General features: G+C 33.9%; 2 protein-coding genes across 6 annotated transcripts; both read left to right on the forward strand.

The window, feature by feature from the left end:
- Positions 1-1061: 1061 nt before the first annotated feature.
- Positions 1062-5768, forward strand: LOC111398599 (ubiquinol oxidase 3, mitochondrial-like). 5 transcript variants are annotated; one of them, XM_023025580.1, is made up of 5 exons: positions 1062-1476; positions 1594-1722; positions 1935-2423; positions 3063-3132; positions 5444-5768. In XM_023025580.1, exons 1-4 carry the CDS (start codon positions 1159-1161, stop codon positions 3120-3122), a joined length of 996 nt encoding a protein of 331 aa, XP_022881348.1. In that variant the 5' UTR covers positions 1062-1158; the 3' UTR covers positions 3123-3132; positions 5444-5768. The 5 variants fall into 5 exon arrangements, with proteins under 5 accessions (XP_022881348.1, XP_022881349.1, XP_022881347.1 ...); XM_023025581.1 differs by having other exon boundaries at positions 5447-5768; XM_023025579.1 differs by lacking the exon at positions 5444-5768 and having other exon boundaries at positions 3063-3146.
- Positions 5769-12908: 7140 nt separating this feature from the next.
- LOC111398600 (ubiquinol oxidase 1, mitochondrial-like) lies at positions 12909-14139 on the forward strand (the record flags this gene model as incomplete). Its single annotated transcript, XM_023025584.1, is given in 3 exon segments — positions 12909-13138; positions 13140-13320; positions 14080-14139. Coding segments are annotated over 3 exon segments (471 nt in total), but the record flags the coding sequence as incomplete, so codon positions are not given.
- Between the last annotated feature and the right edge of the window lie 2547 nt (positions 14140-16686).

A 16686-nucleotide genomic window follows, 5' to 3' on the forward strand; every position in this document is an offset into this window, starting at 1 on the left:
GATTGTTTAGCCTTTTTTTTATTAAAAGATATCTATAATTTTTATTTCTGACTCCCTAATCCAAATCGTCTGGGTCTGCCTCTGGATAGAGTCAAGAATTAAGCCCCCGTTTGGCCCTCATTTTTTTGGAAATGAAAATGGGTAGAATAATATTTTTTTTGAAAAACGAGTAGTTGAAAAAGAAGGAAAAAATTTCAGTTTACATGTAATATATGGAATATTGTGTGGTTGAAAATAGGAGAGAGAAAAATAGAATGTAATGGAATGAAAATTAACGGAGGCCAAGTTCGATAAAAGCATAAATTAATTATAATACTTTTTTCTAATAAAGTAATACATAATTTGTGTTTTTTCCCCTTATGATTTAACAATATAAGTCGTCTTGGTTGACGCATGATAGGGATATTAAGTGGAGAGAGCAACTTTCAAGCTCGACTCACATCCTAAGAGAGTTAAATACACGAGTTGAGCCCCCGTTTGACCCCCATTTTTTTAAAATGAAAATGAATCGAATAATATATATATATATTTTTTATAAATAAATCGAGGAACTCGATTCATCCTGCAGAGTTCTCTATAATAGCTATATTATTGTATTTACTTGTGGACTTTTGCTTTTTTAAACCTAATATATATTATTATTAATTAAGTTCATGTTTGATGAGAATTAAAATTAGATTTTAAATATATTTTAATAAAAAAAATTTGAAATGTGTGACTAAAAGTTGTGAGCCTCATAAAATATATGATTAAAATTAATTATTTAACTTTAATTAAAATATAATTTAAATCAATATCAAACATCACCTAAATCTAGCAGTTCCGTATTCGATAACATATTCGCCCTGACTACTTCAACTTCAACTGGCAGAGGCGGGTCAAAATTGAAGTCTTAATTTGAGTATAAAATATCACACCAAATTCAATTATTAAAAAAGGGTACCAATCAATCAATCCCACAGTGAAAGTTGACCAGACTCCCAAAGTATTTGTATGGATGAATTTCTATTTTAGAAGTATTCAAAACACGGTATATTGTAACAGCACTATATATAAGATCACAACATTCTTTGTACATTCACACCAAAATCAAAGCTCAAAATACAATTCAAATTATTTCGTGTTTATTTCTCTCTATATTCAAAATCCCGAATTCCAATGAGCCAACGTGTAATTTCCGGTATGGTTTTTCGACATCTACAGTCGAATTTTTCATTATTTAGTAGTTCGATGAATAATGTCTCCAAGAACTGCCGACCCTCAATCACTCATATTTTTGAGGCAAGGTACTATAGTAGTAACCTAGGTTCAAAAGGTAACAAAGAAGACGAGCCAGCACAAGCTGTGAAATTCAATTCCAACTTTGAAAACGTCGATGGCCAAAATGGTAAGGCTGTCGTTAGCAGCTACTGGGGAGTGCCTCCGTCGAGGGTGACCAAGGAGGATGGATCGCCCTGGCGATGGAATTGTTTTCGGGTACGTACCCTAAAATTGTAATAATTTTGCCATTTGGATTTGGTGTTATGAAATAGAATAGAAAACACAATTTATGGTCAATGTTTATGATCAGTTTTTGAATTTGCATTTTTCCAGCCATGGGAGACTTATAAAGCGGACACTTCAATTGATGTGACAAAGCACCACAAGGCAACTACGTTCATGGACAAATTTGCCTATTGGACTGTTCAATCTCTCAAATTCCCCACCTACTTGTTTTTTCAGGTTACACAATCATTTCCTGTTACCCATCTTAAAACTTGTCAATCATGTCCATTTTTGATAATAAGTTTCGAGTATCGTTCATGTTTAGTACGCAGTTTAGAGTAATATACTATCGTCCAAACAAAAATCGTAATCTATAGAACGTCTTGGATATTGTCAACTACTTTTAGTACACTTATATTTCTAAATTCCTGACTGATAATTTCTTGTAGAGACGCCACATGTGCCACGCTATGCTTCTAGAGACGGTGGCAGCTGTCCCGGGCATGGTGGGCGGGATGCTCCTACACTTAAAGTCGATCCGGCGGTTTGAACACAGTGGTGGTTGGATCAAAGCCCTTCTCGAAGAAGCAGAAAATGAGAGAATGCATCTAATGACATTCTTAGAATTATCCCAACCGAAATGGTACGAGAGAGCCCTAGTATTTGTTGTCCAAGGTGTATTTGCAAATGCCTACTTTGTGTCCTATGTTGTGTCCCCAAAACTTGCTCATCGCATAGTAGGCTACCTTGAAGAAGAGGCAGTGAATTCATACACTGAATTTCTAATTGATTTGGAGAAGGGCCTTGTTGAAAATAGACCGGCGCCGGCAATCGCCATTGATTACTGGCAGTTGCCGTCGGAATCAACGTTAAAAGATGTTGTCACGGTTATCAGGGCAGACGAGGCACACCATCGTGACCTTAACCACTTTGCATCGGTAAGAAAGATTTTCATTTTCCTTTTCGACGAAAATATTCTTAATACTTCAAACTTGTTAGAAGAGGTAATTGATCAATATGGTACCAAAATCGAGAAAGTCTTTATAATAAAAATTAATAAATAATATTCTTCTACGTAGTAGTTTGAATTTGAGAAATGCTACACTTACAAAATAGACCCTTGCCAGATCTTTCACATGTGCGGACCCCTACGTGGGACCGACCCCTACAATGAGGGGTCGATAAAACATCTGTAGGAAATTGTTACGTACACAGAGCAATTTCCTTTGAATTTTTGATGAAAGATCGCACAATTCCTAGATATTTTGTCAAATAAGAAATTTTCGATAATAGATGACAATAAATGATATCTAGTAGTGGATAAATAAAATAACTTATTTTTCTAATAATTAGGTCGTACAAAAATTTCTTTATTATTCAAGTGAATGTCTGGTCTAAGTACTAAAAGGGATTTTTGACACTATAATATATAAAAGTTCAATTTTTATTAATAATCTATAATTCGTTTAATGTCCTAATAAGGAGTAATAATTTGTGAAATGAAACAAAAAAAAAAAAAAAAGGAAAAACACAATCACTTATTTTTTGATAATGACTTAATTTCCTTTAATATGCAGGACATTCAATGTGAAGGACACGAGCTAAAGGAATATCCTGCCCCGCTGGGATACCACTGAAACACTAAAGGTTATTGAATAGAATAAATGCATACATATTTATTTTATTATTTTGAAAAGTAATTTCTGTAATTTAGAATAGAATAAATGCATATATATTTATTTTATTATTTTGAAAAGTAATTTCTGTAATTTGTATTTTTGTACTAAAACAATATTATTTCTCCTTTCTTAAAATTCATACCACAAGAATTTTATATTTTCTGCTTGTGATGCTTTGACCTAAAATATAAAATTATAACATTATTAGTATTGTTTAAAATTTGCTAAAATTTAAGCCCCTATTTGATATAGATAAAATTAAACTTTTAGTAAATTTTGTTAAATGATTTAACGACGATAGAAGGTTTTCGTCGTTGGGGACTAGTTACAATTTTAATGAAAGGTTGATCATTGAGTTACTAGTTTTAAAAGATTTAGGACATACGTGTTACTTGTACAATAAATTAGGACTTGATATAGCAATTTTTGTATTCAAAATCATTTCCTACTTGGTGATTCGATGATACTTTGTTAACGAACAACGAAGTTTCTTTTAATTCAATTTATGGTCCTTAGTAAATTGATATTATTCAATACACCTTATTCCAGATCTTGGACCACACGTAATCTCTCAAAAACTTGCCACCAAAAAAATTATTACATAATTAAGTAAATATCACGATACATCGAGATCCCGCACGTGCTCATTTCCAATCGTCAAGTCTGAAATTTATAGGTGCAGATTTTTTATGGCATCATTGACCAATTATGAATTATGCATAATTTGGTCAAGCTTCTCAAATAAAATCCTAATTACCTTTACATCTATATTATTTATTTTCGCACACTTAATTAATTGCATATCACTTGTCTTTTTCAAGCATAATGAAAAGAAAAAGAATGTACAAAATGAAAATGTTTGAACTTAAACAAGGGAGATCAAGTAAGCCCCTTTTTAATTGAACTAAAAAATTAGATTAAAATTTAAATCAAAGTTAATTATTAATTCAACTATATATTTTATCAATATTTATCTAAATCAAACAAGGGCTAAATTTTTTAATTTGAATTTTTTGAAATTTGGAACAGAATTTACAGTGCTAGTTTGGCTCGACTCTATTCTTGTGTGCTTCTAAATGAATTGTAAAACATAACTATTGTGTAAAATTCCGTGTTTCACCTTCATGTTTTCTGTTTTACATGATAATATTGTTACTTGATCGATTGTGTTATACGTAAATCGCAACTTAAGGATTTGCTTATCAATAGATGATGTTACAAGATTTGAATGAGTTAAAATCTTACCAACCAAATAAAAAATAAAATAAAATTTATTTTACTTGTACATTCAAATGTACATCTTGGGTGATATAACGCACATGTAGCATTCTATCATTAGCTAGTGGAAATGTCATTCGAAATGTACACCTGACTGTACTGCAAATCCCAAAAAAAATTTCTTTAACTTCTTTTTGTCATTAATCCACATTACATAAGCAAACCCATTTAGATGGTGAAGAGATTTTGATAGTTTTAATCAATATATCGTCATTTTATCGATCTTTAAAAGAATTTGTAAATGATGATAGTTCCTTCTATTTCTCCAAGTAAAGCTCTTCGCATCGCAATGCCTATTGTGTCGGCTTGACCTTTCATAAGTGGAGACAGAATAAAGCGTCCATATACAACAAGTATTTTCGTTGATTAATATCCCAAAACTGCTGAATTCTTTAGTCTAAGACTCAAAAATAGACTAATGTGAACTAAAGCCGAACAGAATTGGTCAGTTCTATCTGTTCCTAATATGTATAGAGTTTCCTGAATAAAAATGCCCACTACTTATTTTTTTTAAGCAATTCTTTTATAATCTTGTACAATGGAATCCTAAAATTCTAATTTTTCTGCTTCTTATTTCGTAATATCTTTTTCGTTTTCTACTCTTTTTTCCTTAAATTTAAAAATACAATTTTTATGCCTTTCCATTCATGGTTCAAGTTCAAAAGATGGACATTCTTGTCATTTTACATTTCTCCAGAGTCCAGAATATACGTTGCAATTAAAAAGGGTCTAAAATAGAAATTATAAGGTGTACAAACATTATACTCGACATATATGTCACCGCCTTTCGCCAATTCATGCACGTGATATTACTTCAATTTCATTACCCCTCTATTAAAACCCCACTCCCACACCATAGTGTACGGTATTTTTGTGAAAGAAAATTGTGCAAACGTGTTACATTATAAACCTTGTTCAAAAAATTTCTTTCCAAGATACTTGTAATCCCTGGAATTTCTCTGCCATTTTCATTGATACTGTCCCTTCATTTTAATCTCCAGAAGTTCAAGGATCATGACAAGAAGTATGATGAGGGTAATATGAACAGGATTCGGCCTCGTGGGCTCACAATATCTCTACACCCGCTTTGCATGGTGGTGGAGGAAGTGATGTGTAAGCAATCTCATTGGCGAATATCCATCCATTACAAAGAACACTAAAAAATCATAACTTGAGAAAATATCATCTGAGACCAATAGGTTGGGACGCCTCTCCTCCAACACCAAGAGATGTTAATAAGCAGTGGCGGACACAAATATCTTGAGTTAGTGGGGCACAATCAAACTTATCAAAAAGGCGATGAAAGAATTTAAATATTCAATATCTTATTACAATTGTTCTCTACGAGTTCTCATATTTTGATAACTTTCCTTAATGACATCATTTTCAATATTATCAAATACATTTTTCTCAATATATGCAATCAAACTATCATTCAACCATCGATCCCCGATTCGATTGCGCAAACGATTTTTAACAATTGACGTCACAGAAAATGCTCTCTCGACTGTAGTAGTAGCCATGGGAAGGACTAAGGCTAATGTCACAAGGTTGTAAACTAATGGATAAACTTCATGTTTATTTTTCGCAACCAACTTCTGTGCAAGATCACTAAGGTCTTGTAATTATCCAAAATCTTCGTGAGTGCACATGTCAAAGATATATGTATCTAGTTGATCATCAAGTTCCAAGATATCCGTCGCGTCAAAATCTGTCAGATAATACTGACATAGTCAAATCACTTTATTCTTGTCAAAAGTAGCAAATGAATTATTTGGACACAAATATGCAACACAAAGGAGCAACTCACTATTGACCTCTGAAAAACGATCATTCAGCTCTTGAACTTGCATATCAATGATGGCATAAAACATTTCTACATGAAAATGATGCAAATTTGTCACTGTATCACGCATGACCAACCTAGAGTTACGAACATATAATCCATATTGGGAACATTTATCTCATGAGCTTCACAAAACGAACAAACCATTCCAAGAAAAAGAATCTCATCCATCATCTCTCATGGTTAGGAGCTGTGCTTTACATAATTGTACAAATCTCATGGCATTGACAATATCTTGATCTTTTCTTTGCAATGCTTTCGACAATCCATTTGAAATTTCTAAAATCTTTCTCATGAGATGTAGATTAAATACAAATTCCAATTTTAACATCAACTCCAATAAATCCATCACCTCTTGTTGCAGAACTTGTAGTGTCAGTAGCAATCATCTCAACAACATCAATTGTGGTTGAAAACATGACGATCAGGTTAAGTAAACAACTATAGTGAGATCCCCAATGTGTATCACCAGAACGCTTATGAGTAGTTTCTTGATTGAGACCCCGCCCGCTTGATATTTCACCAATACTAAGTGATTCAAGAATTTTCAATCTTTGTTTCTCTCTAATAAGATCATTTCATTTAGCTGATCCTCCTACAACATTCACCAATCTGTGTACAGAAGTGAAAAAAGTTTCTATCTTTGGATGTTTCTGTGCCATAGTTACAAGTGCTAGTTGAAGTTGACGAGCAAAGCAGTGAATGTAGTAGGCACTTGAATTTTCTTTCAAAATAAGTGTTTTGAGACCATTATACTCACCTCGCATATTACTAGCTCCGTCATATCCCTGACCTCTTAAATTAGATATACTTAAACTATGAGTGGAAAATAATTGATCAATTCCAGCCTTAAGTGAGACAGCTGTGGTACTCGAAACATGTATAACACCGATAAAATGTTTCAACACATGCCCATTCTTCACATAACGAATGACAACTGACATTTGCTCCTTCACTGAAATGTCTCGAGATTCATCAACTAGAATAGAAAAGAAGCTATTACCAACATCTTTGATAATCACGTTTAGAATCTCAGAAGCAATAGCACTCAAAATATCTTTTTGAACTCGTGGTGATGTTAATTTTAGATTTTCAGGTGCACTCGTCAAAACAACAACCTTAATCTTAGTATCGTGGTCACACAACCAATGTAATAGTTCAAGAAAGTTCCCTTGATTGTTTGAATCTTTAGATTCATCATGTCCATGAAGGGCCAACCCTTGTCGTAGAAGAAATCGAACACATTCAATTGATGTATTCAAACGATTTCGATACTCTATTCGAGTTTGAAGCGATTATTTAAAAAGACAGGTTTTAATGCTTTGTTCTTGATTCTTGAATGATTCATACTGGACCCGAGCCTGATTGTGTGCGCTATTTGATGCCCCAACATGTTTTCTAATAATCTATTTCCTTTTCCAATTTGAGAACCCACCATTAACAAATGAACCACCACTTGAGCTGAAAAGATAACAATAAAAGCAAAATACAACATCTTTGGCTATACTGTATTCCAACCAACTAGGATGCTCATCATACCATGAAACACAAAATCGCCTCTCTTTGTTAGCCATTCTTGTGGGTGGAAATTCATGATTGCGAGGCTGACAAGGACCCCGTTGCATATATGTTCTTCGAATTTCATCTCGGACATTAATATCATAATTTTGTATTGGAACTCTCAATCGAGGATCTGAAGGTAGCTGTGCAACATCAAATTCATGACTTTCATCCCCAACATCCTTGACATTTGTTTGAATCGGGCCATCTCCAAGATTAGTTCCATCAATTTCATCCCCAACATTCATTTCATCTCTTTTATCTCGAACATTCCTTTCATTAACATCTTGCTCATCATAAGAAAATATAGATTTACGTTTAAAATACTTCTCCATAACTGATAGAAACGATCAACGAAAACAATCAATTCATTGAAAGAAAACAAAAGAATGAACTTAAACCTAATGATCACAGCTTAGGCGATAAAGTTCACAAAATTAAATATGGAAGAAGGGATAAAGTACGAGGAAGAGAAGAGGCAGAGAGAGTAGAGAATGACATGACTTCAAGAGATGACCATTACAAATTTACAGTGACCATCACACTGATTATTGACGTAAGATTTAATTAATGGCTAATAAATTTGTGTTAATCTATAATTTTGTGATAAAATTTGTATATATAGTGTGCTGCTTGTGTTGGATCTATCCTTGAGTTTAAGTGGAGTTTATTCAGTGAGAAACCGTTCCCATATATAATGAATTCTACGTCGCAAAAATAAAAATCTAGTTATGAAGTTTCTTGCCTTCAATTCAATATAATTAAACTCGTTGATTAAAAAAAAAAAAAGGTTAAAATCTCCAAAATACAAGTCTAAAGATAATTATTGAAACTAGACATTTTCACAAATAAACAAATTTTCATTTAATGCTAAAATCAACAAATAGTGGTAAATAAAAAACTTAACAGTTAATAATGTTAACAAATAACAACTTAAAATACTTAGTTCAGGAAATTCACTAAAAATTCAGAAGTCAAATATAGACAAAACATACTTTGTTTCAACAAATTCAAAACTCACATATTAAAATAAAAAACACAACATAGTTACATCGACAATAGACTCAGTCATGAATGCTATGCACGGTGCACCTACTAACCGTTTAGAGGCGGACGGTGGTGCCAATGGAGGGAAGTGGTCTGGCGGTCGGCGGATGGCTGAGTCTGAACGGGATGGCCACACACTTCACACAGTCGCACGGCACCACACGTCACAAACTCACAGGCCACAGCAAAGACACGAACGCGAAATGCCGATCGAATCTTTCTAGTTTCTCCAGTCACTGATTATGGAAGGCCGGAAGGGAAGGCAGATTAACAGTTTTTCTTTTCAGGTTTTTGGTGTTTGGAAATTGGAATTGGTTTGTAAATTGTAATGGGTTTATCTTCTCATTTTTCTGTTTTCAAAGTTTTGTAATTAATGGGACAGAGTAGTTGGCTGGGAAATGGTAACTTGGGTCTTGGGAATTCTACTGTTTTCCATATATATATATTTAAAAAAATTGAAAAAACTTGATGGGTCACGTGACCCACTAGGTCTAGCAGTGGGTCAGCCCCTATTAATAAGTGGCAATAGGTTTTGTCAACATATTTGCTGCGTTCTCAAAAGTGTGAACTTTCAAAAGTAATAGTTCACCTAAAGAAACCAATTTCCTGATCTTGTGAAACCACACATCTATTTGCTTTGCCTCACATTATATACATGGTTCTTCACAAAATAAATGGTACTCTAACTGTCACATTTCATTTCAACTCTACCTCGATGAACACCCAGCTCCTCGACCATTCTTGTAAGCCACAAAGCTTCCTTGGTAGCCTCAACCATTGCGATATACTCTACCTCAATTGTAGATTGTGCAACTAGATGGACTTCCAACAAATAGGTCCACTTGCCAGAGTGCATACATAACTTGTAGTCAATCTCTCGTCATCCATATTTTCAACATAATCTGAATCTACGTATCCCATAACTAAAGGTTCATTTTATTACTTGATAAACGTGATACCTTAGTCTGTAGTACCCTTCCAGTATCTGAAAATTCACTTGAATACATCTCAATCTTTTCGTACTAGACTTGCCAAAAACTTGCTTACTACACTAACAGTTTGTGCCAAATTCGATCTTATACAAACCATAGCATACATCAGATACCCTGTTGTATTAGCATATGGAACCTTTGACATGCTTTAATTTTCTGCGTCAGTCTTCGGGCACTAAGTAGTAGATAATAAAAATGATTCGATAAAGATGTACTATCTATTTTTCCATTACTCGTGCCAAACCTCTCTAACAACTTCTCAACATAACTGTTTTGAGATAACAATAATTTTCTTGAATTTTTGTCCCTACGATTCTCTACCCCGAGAATCTTCTTTGCAGCATCTAAATCCTTCATGTCAAATTTATTCTCAATAAAATCTTCAACTTGTTGACCTTACTCGTACTAATTGCAGCAATCAATGTATCATCCACATAAAGTAACAGAAAAATAAAAGAACCCTTCTGCCCCCCAGGGCACATCCAAGTTGGCGAAACAATCACATTGGGGGGCTCTGGAACCAAGTGTGGGGAGTTCGATTCCTGGTTGGAGCAGCCAAGTGATGTAATAACCAGAGGAAGGGTTGGAGCAGCTTGGTGATGTAATAACCATGGAGGAGGGTCCCTTTGGGGAAGGAGTAAAAGCCATGTGGGAACCTGGGAACCAACAAGGGCACAACCTGCGATTTACCTCCACTAGTCACTGAGGGGCCGGGGGCTAGAGGTCCAGGATTTAGTCCGGCTAAGCTGGGACACCTGGGTTATCAAAAAAAGGTTAAAAAAAAAAAAAAAAAAAAAAAAAAAAAAGAAAGAACCCTTCATGTCAAATTCTATTCTCAATAAAATCTTCAACTTGTTGACCTTACTCATACTAATTGCAGCAATCAATGTATAGTCCATATAAAGTAACAGAAAAATAAAAGAACAGTCGTCAAGACTCTTTACATAAACACAACAATCATAATCATATCTACTATCGCCAATTTGAATCATGTATGAGCCAAATCACTTGTACCATTGTCGTGGAGATTGCTTCAGCCTGTTCGTAGAAAACCCGCAAGCGTACAGGATCGTTGTACAAGTAATAAGATTTGTAAGTTAAGAGTTTCCACGATGAATAATGTCTAATATCTAGTTTAATAAATTTTATTAAATTCAAAACAATATAAAATCAAAAGAGCGATTTGTATGCATTTTATACTAATCATAAACTAATAAAGCAAATAAAATGTTTAACTGATATATGAATGTATTGGAATCATGAATCCCCTATTTCCATTTAATTCAACTCTTAATTCATAATTTAGTAAATTCATGCATTCAAGATAATCGATAATCAACTTTTATTCAATATTCTTTTCCAAAATATATTAAACTTATGTTTAACATGACTCGATCATATTCCTAGTTCGAATTCATATGAAAAATATATATTAATTCACAAGATTTATTACACATAATTGAACATGTCACAGATATTATTCCTAATACCTATTATCCATGTGCCGATTTTACCACGTTCTAGACTTATTGTGAGTATTTCTATACTACAACAACCAATTTACTATCTAATTGGTGATCGAGCAATTGAATAGTTCAATGGGAATGTAAAATCAATCAAGAAAAAAAATTATGAAATACTAAATTAATTGTCTTGAATTAAAATAAACAAACAATAGGGCTCAATTCAATGAAAAACTAGCCTAACATATTAATATATAAATTACAAGAAGAATAATAAAAAATTATCTCCCGGATCACGAAAGAATACAAAAGATGTTGATCTTCAAGTTCAAAGTTGAATTCTTCAAAATCTTAATGTAATTGAACTTCAATTTCTTGCTATGGCTTGATCTCCTTTCTCAAAATATAGTAATTGACCCCTGATGAATTTGATGAAACTATTTTGTATGAAAAGGCAAGAGAGAGACTCCTTCATTACTGCTCATATCTTGTATTTATATGATAAAATTAGGTTAAAATTCAAGTCCAAATTGTCTTCTAAAAGAGTTTTAATCAAATAAGGAAAGTTGCATTTGTGCGCGCATGATTTTGTCTCTGCACAATTTTTAGTATTTTAGTCATAACTTTCTCTTCCGACGTCTAATTGAGGTGATTGAAATACGTTGGAAAGCTAATTCAAAAAACTACAATTTTGCTAGAGATATATCCCTTTCCTTTTTTACTTCAATTTCATTTTTGTGGTTCAAATCAATCATTGGATATTTACACTTTGGTCCCCATACTTTGAATTTCTTTCATTTTTGCTATATTTCGTTCTTTCTTCCAATTCTTCTTTGAAAAATGATAAAAAGCAATAAATAACAAATAAGACACTAGTTCGTTCAATGAATAACAAAATATCATCATTTAGAATCTCAAATAAGTGTGGAATCTACACTTATCGCAACCCACAAAGTGATCTCCTCAATTTATAAACTCTTATACAGGCTAATTGAACCCTTCTGACTGCTCCATGTAAATTTGCTCTTTTAAATCTCCATGAAGTAAAGCTGTCTTTACGTCCATCTGCTCCAACTGCATGTTCAGATGTGTTACTAAAGTTAACATTGCCCCTTATGAAAGTACATCTAATCACAGAGGAAAAAACCTCATCCTAGTCAACACTTTTCCTCTATGAGTAACATTTTGCAACTAGACGAGCCTTGAAATTTTCCTCTTCCTTTTTTGATATTGTTTCTTTCTTCTTATAACCCATTTGCTTTCTATCAACCTATTTATTTCAGTAAATATATGTTCCACGTTATATGAGCCGCTATTGCAACATGTCAAAAATGTACACAAACCTGGTTAATCAACTAGATGATGTATTGCACTTTTATGGTTTCTTTAGAGGGTTGGACTATACAATAGTCGAACCTATTAATCGAGGAAAAGAAGATACTTGTTTGTTGTATTATTCTGTCCATTATAGTACTGCATACCAAACTTATGCTTAATTATTTTAACGTATCATAGAGGTAGTATGGACGTCTTGCAATGATGTTGGAAATTTTTGTTACACTACAAGTCATCAAGACGATTTGAGCACAGTGGTGGTTGTATCAAAGCATTGTTAGAAGAAGCCGAAAATGAAATAATACACCTTATGACATTCAAGGAAGTGTCCCAACCTAGATGGTACGAAAGCCCTCTTGTATTTACGGTGCAGGGCGTGTTTTTCAATGCATACTTCTTGACATATCTCGTTTCGCCTAAATTGGCTCATCGGATTGTGGGGTATTTGAAAGAGGGCAATTCACTAATACACCAAGTTCTTGAAAGAGTTGGACAAGGACACAGTTGAGAATGTTCCTGCTCCATCCATTCCCATCGACTACTGGAGCTTGCCACCGAACTCAACTCTTCTCGATGTAGTTGTGGCGATTAGAGCAGAAGAGGCTCATCATTGTAAGGTTAACCTTTTTGCATCGGTACACACATTAAACTATATGGTCTGATAATCTAAGTAACTTGGTTTAGTTGTGAAAAGCCTAGAAACGTAATATTAAATTCAAGATACAAAAAAAAACCTCAATGCGACAGAAACAAAATTTGCAAAAATTAAATGATTGAACATGGAGAAATTTTTCGGCTAAAGCCCCAACAGCTCTGCAACCATTTTTAATGCTTATTCCCCTGTTGAATATATATTAAAATGGATATCGTTCGATTGTACTATAAAGCCTCAAATTGGCAATGAAGGTTACAAAACATTCATCAAACACAAGAGAAAGTGCAGATCTCTTATATCTTACAAGATAAACTGAAAATTTTCCAATAATCACACGGAAACTTCACAAATGTCTTAGTTATCTTCACAAATTTTCCAATATTAAATTCACAAACTTCACAAATGTCTGAATATCAAATGAGACATTTGAGAGAAAATGAAGTAGATTAGAAATCCTAGCTCCAGAAAGAAACTCTCTCTCTCTCTCTCTCTCTCTCTCTCTCAAACTCGTAACTCAAAAGTCGGTAAGTGCTAAGTGAAATGGCACTCAAAAGATATACAATGTAACCATCCGGATGCCAATCCAATGGTCAAAAAAGGACAGGTGTCACGATCCAGTTGAACTACTCCACTAATAAATCGCATTACTAAAAACGGTATCAGTATAGAAAATGAGGGAGCACACAACCCAGATTCGAGCCTCAACAGGATGCCCAAGGTTTATTTGTAATGATTGTAGGACATTCATAATCAGGGGCATGAACTGAAGGAAGCCCTAGCACCAATTGGATATCACTAAATGATCTGAAGAACTCTTCCTCGGGAAGTATATGAAACCAATATCTATAATCATGAATAAAATTCTAGTTTATAGACTAATATGCTGACCTTTTCCTTTTTCCAAGGTTAATATGTTGATGTAGTGTCTTGAGAAGGACAACTAAATGTTTCTCGAGGTGCTGTGTTTGTCAAGGATTGAGGAAGTGTTTCGAAAAAATGGTAAGTGTAAATCCTTTCGCTGACAGATTTCTTCTCTTCAGGATTCTGTGTGATTGGATGTTTTTGTCCAAGAAACGACGTGAGTCCAGTGGAATAGAAATGGTATCGAAAATATGCTCCTCTACCTTTTGCAAAATCTACAAGGGGAGAGCCACAAAAAAGTGCCAAAAAAACGTACTCTAGGCAGTTCGCTATTGAAAAATATAAACCTTAATTATATTCCACTAAGAGCAATTAATTTGAAGATAGAAAAAATAAACAATCCAAAACACGCAGGATTTATAGAAGTTCGCCTCAATGTGAGATTGTATTCTTCGACGAGCTTGTTCTCTCTTCTATATTTTGCCTAAAAGCCGATTTGTGGGCCCTGGTGAAAGAGCAACAGTGGCCAATTTTGATGTTATAATTGTGGGGTCTTATGGTCTTTGAGACTGCAAAGAGTTCCAAGTCCTCTGCCCTCTTCTGTTTCTGCTCAACCAAATTTCTAGTCCCAACCACCTTAGTGAAATTTGCAGAACTCCCTTAATTTTTATATTTCCATCAACAACTGAAATTTGTTAGCATGATATTTGGACAAAAGTCATTGAACAACACCTAAAACGTTCATCAAATGCCAGATTCAGAAAAGCATTCTAATAACTGAACCAACTGGTTCGTCTTACCGTCGAAGAACGTGTAAGCTAAACTTAGACAGACCCCGAAACAAGAAGAAGAAAAAGAAAGACTGCAAAGTCGAAAAACTTATTTGAAAGGTGAAATTAGGCACAAAAATGCATTAGACTTGGACAATAGAACTTCTTATTTCAAGAGGAACCATCATTTACATTTCTTTTTCAGTGATTCTCATTACATTCCTATAAGTTTATAAGTTACTTTTTGTGGTACTTAAAAGCTGCATGAAAGTTCCCTACTACCTTTAACAGCTGCCCTATACATTTTCCGATAGAATGGTACATAGAGAGGCATAGTTAACCATGTTGCCTTTCAAGATTTGTCGACGAAATGATATAAAACATAGATCAGTATAGCCAGCACAAGGACTCCCCATTGTCGCCCTGCATCGGACACCACCCAATTTAGCACAAAGAACACAAGAACTAGCATGAATCCCCACCCGATTTCCTCTCCGCCAGATTTCAAGAAACCCGAGCAAGAATTTGCGATATAAACGATCAAGATCAGCACGAGAGGGCCAAGAAGCATTGTAGTGACTGTGTACATAATCAGGATTAGTGCAATAGGCACCACAATTGTATGGTTTGCACTTGTAGAGTAAATTGTGAGGAGTACAAGAAATGGTATGAATACAACGAATGTAAAGATTGCATTTTCTGCTTCAGAAATTGTTGGGAGATTGACTTGGAAGTTGCCCTTAAGGAGGAGACCTAACGAAACTGCCAAAAGCAATGGGATTATGGGAGATGGCCCTTTGGCCATGTTCAGAAGCAGGAGATGAATATTTTCAAGTGTACAGTCTATTTTTAAAGTGGATTATTTCAATTTGAGTTGCTGATTTGGTTCACCAACTTTCTAACTTGGTACTACAAGTAGTTCACATCGGTTATGCAACTTCATCCAAAAATATTTGTTTATCTTGAAAACTTCACGAAGTGAGAAACTAAGCCTTATTTTTATATCTATGATCGGCTATACAAACCCTTCCGCTATTCCATAATTTGTGTTATGAAATTCGACGAAATTTTACGTTGAATGTTAATCGATTGGAATGATTCCGTTTTACCTGGACTTATAGACTGGGTATGAAAGACAAGTGCAGACTTGATGCAAATATATAAATACATCGTCTTTCCAATAACTTAAACTTCTCGATGGTTCGACGCCCTATAAATGTAGACACGGGTACTGAGTTCAAGTTTCATCATTATTCATTTTGTGTGTAGAGGTCTTTGACTAAGTGTTTGTTTGGTAGAAATTTTGATAATTGATTTTTTGACCGTAAGAGAGAAAGTGGGTCCTACATGTGAAAGAAAAATTAAAAAATGACGACTGAAATAGTAAAATAACGGTCAAAAATTGATTTTAATTGGCTTTTAAGCCCTACCAAATGAGCTCTAAATATGATCAGTGCAAATATATCGAAAGATTAAATTAAATAAATAAATAAATTTCTTTCTAGCAGCTTAAGTTTGTAGACTAGGTGACAATACATTCAAGTCCCAAGACACTATGCACTTGTTTCACGTAGCTAAAAATCAAATTTTCAGTAAATTTTGATAAAAAATTATTAATTGTGATGTTGAAATTTTCTGAATCCCATAAAATGTATAATTAAAATTAATTATCCACTTAAAATTAAATTTTTATATATATTCACGTCTTTGTGTAA

Source organism: Olea europaea, chromosome 8 (genome assembly GCF_002742605.1).
Source record: "Olea europaea var. sylvestris chromosome 8, O_europaea_v1, whole genome shotgun sequence".
Lineage (NCBI taxonomy): Eukaryota > Viridiplantae > Streptophyta > Magnoliopsida > Lamiales > Oleaceae > Olea > Olea europaea.